This window comes from Onychostruthus taczanowskii, unplaced genomic scaffold, assembly GCF_017590055.1.
Source record: "Onychostruthus taczanowskii isolate IOZ18803 unplaced genomic scaffold, ASM1759005v1 scaffold41, whole genome shotgun sequence".
Lineage (NCBI taxonomy): Eukaryota > Metazoa > Chordata > Aves > Passeriformes > Passeridae > Onychostruthus > Onychostruthus taczanowskii.
In genome coordinates, this window is record NW_024501571.1 from 3,408,270 (window position 1) to 3,414,269 (window position 6,000).

Below are 6,000 nucleotides of genomic sequence, written 5' to 3' on the forward strand. Positions count from 1 at the left end.
TTCTGAGGATACTGGAGGGTCTCACTGAGCAGATAGCAACTGAGCTGTTAATTTTAATATCTGTGTAGAGAAGGTTTCACATTCCTGCCTGGTAGAACCAGTGGTGTAACACAGATCTTGCACTTCCACGAGGACACTGTGTTGTGTTGTTGCTGTTTCTTTGTACATGAACACAACTGAAATGTTATTTTCTTGCAAAATAACTCAAATTTACTGGAAATAATAGTTTGCTGGTTTCTTTAAGGTACACGACTTATTATTTTAAAATTCTTGAGGTTAGGGATAATCTAAGCAAATAAATCTCCTGGTTGGTTCCACTGTAATGTAAAATGTGACAGGTTCTGATAGCTGAGGTAGGAATGAGGCCTTTCTTGCATTTCAGGGAGTGTTGAGAGTAGAGAAATTGATTTGTTGTTTTTACCTTTGCTTTTTCATTGCTAAACATACCCTAAGCACTGTGTTTCAAACACCTTTTAGGAAGTTAAATTCAAATCTACCTCTTATAGCAGTTCATTTCAGAAATTAGTGAAGGTAGCATTGGGTTCTTCCCTATGTTTTTGGCCTTGAACAGCTGGATCTCACTAAGGAATTAGCCCTCTATATGTTTTTAAAAAAATATAAATCTTCTGCAGTTTTTTACTTTATTCCTCTTGTGCTAATGTCCTTGTTCTGTACGAAAGTAAATGCAGTGATATTTGTAAGCTTTGTCAGATTTCTTATTAATTAGTGTGTGCAAAATGCTGGATCAACAATTGGAGTTTGTTTCTGTTTGTTTGGAATTGCCTGCTTGTATTGCCTCAGGTTTTGAGACTTGCTGATCCTGCAAGGAGGAGATTCTTTCTGGGACTTGTACATTTAAGGCTGACTGGACTTAAAGATAATTTACTGTGACTCCATTAATAGTAGAGTTCCTTGATTTGCTTCAGCAGCCCTGGGAAGAAAACAATTTTCTCTCTTGCCTCCAGTTCTGTAGCATTTGTGTGGTAAGAGAGGCCTTTGGCTCTCAAGCTATTAAACTACAACCTTCAGAAAGCACAAAATTCACTAAAGTAATTTTTTTTTTGTGATGGGATTATCATAAAAATTGACTGGTACCATTAGGAACAGCTTCTTAAAATATAAAGTGATTTTCCTTTGTTTAAGGGGATTGAGGTCCATTAAATGGCTTGGTTTTAAAAGTGAAATGAAAATAACCCCATTACATAAAATAATTTTAAAAACATTGATTACCAAAAAAAGTCAAATTTCTCCCTGTAATTCTTCCATTGAGAAGTGGGGCCTTACCAAGGATTTTATCTTGTTAAGCCTCTCCTTATTAAAAGATGCAGCCTCAAAATTTGTTGCTGTTTTGAAAGTATAGTATAGGGCCTGCCTGTGTCCAGAGTTCCCCTAGGGATGCAGGTATAGGCTGGCAAATGAAATCATATTGAAGTTAAATGGTGATCTCAGGTCTCCTGCTTACATCTGACTCTTATTTCTCTTTAACCCATTTAATAAAGAAAAATGAAGCATAGCAGTAATAACAGGATGCTGGGATTTTATTAGCTAAATATTCTCATCATAAAGAATATGGCATTAATGCTGAAAAATCAGAGTTTGGATAATAAGGAGAAATGTGAATTTAACATGATTTCCTGTTTCAACTTTTGGGCCAACACAGTTCATACATCACCTGTCATGTAGCTGATGCATTGACAGTGCTGCTTTATGAAGCTTTGAATTCACTTCTTACTGAGATGAGCCTTTCAAACACAGCTAAGAAATTCCAAACCCCTTTTCAGCTGTTTCATGGGAGGGAAGCAAAGGGAGGAATGTGGGAGGGGGGCTCCAAATCCTGCAGCTGCTTCTGGTGGACTGCACTGGAGCTGAGCAGAAAAGAATAGAAAAGCCTCAGGTGCTTGCCTTGGCAGGATGGTGCTTGTTGAGCTCTGCAAGCTGCGTGTGAGTCTGACCCAGACAGCAGAGCTGGAGAGACACCTGCTACAGGTCAGAGGGAATGGGAGGCAAACTTGTATTTATAAGCCATGCTCAGTTAGAAAAACTCCTGTGTTTCAAAAGGTTCTTTCAATATAAATGATAACTACCTACCAAAAATCCCTGCAACTCTGTGGCCCTCTGGAAACCAGCTACCAATCCCCAAAAAATTCCTAACCCACTGTACACATTGACTTTGATTTCACTTAGAGCATTTTATTTTTGATGGATACACAAGACTATAACTGACAGAAGTTAAGATTCTCTTACTTAGGGGAGTCCAGCTTGTGTGGTTTATTTGAATTTTGGTGTTCACAGTATGGATTGTGGAAGTCAGATGTGATAGGTTTTTAATGGGCACCTTGGTGGTTTCTGTTTCTTGTTCGTGGTTTTGGGTGACTAGGGGAGAGAGAACAAAGAGCATGGAAGCTGAGATCAGCTGAGAAAAGCAAAGCAGGGAGTGAACTGGAAGAGGAGGTGTTCGGGGCTGGAAGATTGTGAGGAGATTTGTGAAGAAATGCAGCACTGCAGAAATACAGAGTGTTGTGGATTGGAGGACATGAGGGGATTAGGGATAAGTGTGAAATCCAGCTTCAGAGGTCTCTACATGTCAAGAAATAAAGAGATTTTTGTGATCTTGTGATGTCAGCAACATGCAGAAAGGAGTTGATTGTCGATATTCCTGGGCACTTCTCAGTTTAAGCTGTAAAGTTGTGCTGCTGACTGAGCTCTCCCATCTTCACCCATGCCATGGCTTTGTGATTATTTCATAGCCTGTGGTGTGATGTTTCTGTGTGTTTTATGGCTTCCAGCTTTGTGCTCCAGCCATGGCTTGTGTCAGAGGCTCTGTGTGTTTCCCTGTCACAGGGAGGCAGTGCTAATGCTCAGCAGTGGCGTGAGAAGCCGACTGTGTGAATTTCATACAAATTATCAGTGTGTCAGTGGCAGGAAGGGGAGTGTGGGAGGAGACTGCAAAGAACTGATTCCTTTTACACATTGAGCTCAAGATGGTTTTAATTACATCATGTACTGAGTTTGACTTTGCCAAATAGAGGTTTGGATCAAGTTTACTAGGTCAGACACAAATGTGAAATACCTGGTTTGGGAAAAACTGCTACTGCTATTTTTGGCAGCAGCACGTGGCTGTGATCCCCTGAAACGGGGATCTGCCACCAGCCTGCACTGGTAGCTGCTGGTTTGGGTGAGAGTCAGTTTGACCAAGTTGGAGACATGCAGCCAGTCCCAGCTTTTTCCTTCCCTCCCCATCAGCAGTAGAATTATTTTTTAAGAGGAGATGGAGAGTTAAAAGCATGATCCTGCAATTCAGTGATGTCTGCTCTCGATTGTAACATTCTGCAAGTGAGATGTCAGTCTACTAAATAAATAAAAATTATAGTTCTTTTCTACTGAAAGCACAGTGCTCTGATGTTGAGTGTGCCACAAAGAATTGGAATATTACCTTATGTAACACTAACAGGTGTTAAAACCAAATAATAGAAGCAGTGCTGCAGTGAGTTCTAATGATGCATCAGCTCAGGATTTCCTGGCAAAAATACACAGCATTTTTATATAAACAAACACAGGATAATAGAACAAAGCAACACATACAAATACAGAATTAGTGTGCCAGCTTCATCTGGTACAAGAGGTGCAGATGTTACTATGTCCAGATAACATATCTGTAACATTTTTCTTGCAAGATCTTAAGTGAAAACCAGGTTTACATCAAATGTCTGTTCAACAAACACTTGAAGATTATGCACTGATGTAAAGAAACATGAACTGTTGTGGTTGCATGGTAAAAAATCTCTGTGTGTAGCCCTGGAAATTCCTTGGAATTGTAAATGTTGAAGTTGTATTTTGATGTCTGTTATTAATTTTAATTTGCAGCCTAAAATCAGCTGAAAAGGAGCCCAGATGCAGTGACTGCATTAGTGACACTGGGGTGGCCTTGCTGCTGCATTGCCCTGGTCTTGTTGAATCCCCTGCCTACAAACTGGTGTCCTTCTTCAATGCATTCCTATGTTCTTAAGAGAATTAAATGTGACTTTTTGTGGGTAGGGATGTGTTTCTTGAACAAGGGATGGTGGAAGATTTAAACGCACCAATCAACTCTTAAAAAGGTTCTAACCAATTATTTGCCTCTAGAAAGCCATTTGTAACATTTCTGCAGAATTTCTAAGCATTAAGAAACTGCACAGAGAGATGAAAACTATTTACAATAACTCTTTTTTCAGCAAATTCACAGCTGTGCTTCAGTAGTTCAGCATCTCATGTGGAACGATAAGGTGCAGATTATCCCCCTGCTTCTGCCTGGTGTGCCCTTTTGAAATGGCTGTGCAGAAAAGAGAAATGTGTAACTTTGAGGGTAAAAGGGTATCAGAATGAGAGGCAGCTGCTCTTGGGGCCGCCCACCCTCAGAGCTGTGGGCCCCTCAGGCTGAGCTGATTCCTCTCTCCGCTCTTCCCGCAGGAGACGTTGATCCAGCCGCCAGTGTCATTTCATTAGGTCCTGTATCTCTGGTGTTGTGGAGTCCTCCAGCGATTCAACGAGAGCAGTGGACACATCTCAGCATGTCAGTCTAGAGCGTTCAGAACCGAAACCTGGGACAGGCTGGGGCCGTGGGGCACGAAGAGCAGCCTCCCCTCTCCCCCCCCACCCCCCCAAAAAAAGCTTTTTGTTATGGGAACCGCGTTGAGGGTTAATCTTCTCATAGGAGCAGAAGCAAACAGCGAGATGGGGAACTTGACCTGCGAGCAGCTCGGCGAGAGCCGGGAGCAGCCTGGAGTTCAGCCGGTGACACTGGAATGGGAAAGGCCTTTGGCAGCTCAGCGTGCAGGGAAATAAAGCTCTGAACTTGCCACAAGTTGCGTTGTCTCCGACTCGAGCACTTGGTGTTGGAAGGATGTTCTTTGGGGGCTGCAAATCTACAGTAGAAAAACATAGAGCAAACAGCAAAATCCAGAAGAAAACCCTGCCGAGTACGATAGCTTCTCAAACACTCCTCAGCGAGGATGTTCTTGGTTAAGGAAGAGCCTTTTGCTGCCAGATGTGCCAGAAAGGGGGTGGGGAGGGGTGGAAAACTGAAGAGCCAAGGAGGTAAAATGTCTGTTAAGGTTTAAAATAGAAAGTGAAGTTGATGAACACGGGGTGTTGACTCGTACTGCTTGGAACAGCCTGACACCAGCCTAAGGACAGGGATATAGTTGAGCCCATTGTATCTATCATTGAAAACCAAAACGTGCCAGTCAGCATAGCAGGAGGATGTCAAGGAGTGGATCCAAATATTTTGTTGATCTTCATGGGTTGATAAGCCTCTGTGTCTATTGAAACAAACAAAAAGTTTAAAAAAAAAAAAAAAGATTTAAGTCTGGAAACAAGTAGAATTTTTATTTTTTTCTAAGTAGAAATGAGGTTTCTTGGTCTGTTTCTGACAATCTGTTATTTATTAGTGTAGGGTTTTGTTTGCTTTCAGGTAGAGGTAGTTCATTGAGTTCAAGACCCATCTGTATGTTACTACTAATTCTTTTTTCTAGCTCTTTTAAAATCCTTTTTACCACTGGTTTTGGTTTCTGCATGTAGGAAGAGAGACTTCTAAAATTGTAACATTTCATACAGAAATGCCGCCCGATCTTCACCAGCTTCAGAAATCTGACCTTTGCCAATGCTGCAATAAAGTGTTGTAATTTAGAGTCAGTGTCTGCCTCTTGACATTCACTTTGTTCTTTGGAAATGATGTTTTGAAGGGTTTGTGATGTGTTGTGGGCTGTAGTTTGGACAGGAATTCCAGGTCTTTGATTCTAGTGTTATGTGATTTTTTCATATAGTTTTCTTTCCACGTGAAATTCATGGGTGTGTTCATTAATCACATTTGTAACTCTGAGCTCCTCCAGGAACATCTCCTACATCAGTATGACCATATCCTTGGTCAATTTCCACTTCCCCAAACAACAGTGCCTACCAATTCCTAATAGCAAATTAAGCATCTAATTGTGGTTCAGACTAGAGTCAGCTTCCTTTTCTCAA

The 6,000-nt window shown here is 41.2% G+C and overlaps 1 protein-coding gene across 2 annotated transcripts in view; it reads left to right on the forward strand.

Annotated features, from left to right (window-relative positions):
• UPF2 (UPF2 regulator of nonsense mediated mRNA decay) overlaps window positions 1-5,666 on the forward strand; it is a 52,013-nt gene extending 46,347 nt beyond the window's left edge. For both annotated transcript variants that reach the window (XM_041413361.1, XM_041413362.1), the window contains exon 22: window positions 4,447-5,666. In XM_041413361.1, the coding sequence (XP_041269295.1) occupies window positions 4,447-4,456 (10 nt within the window). In that variant the 3' untranslated portion in view covers window positions 4,457-5,666. The remainder of the gene's footprint in view (window positions 1-4,446) is intronic.
• Window positions 5,667-6,000: the final 334 nt, after the last annotated feature.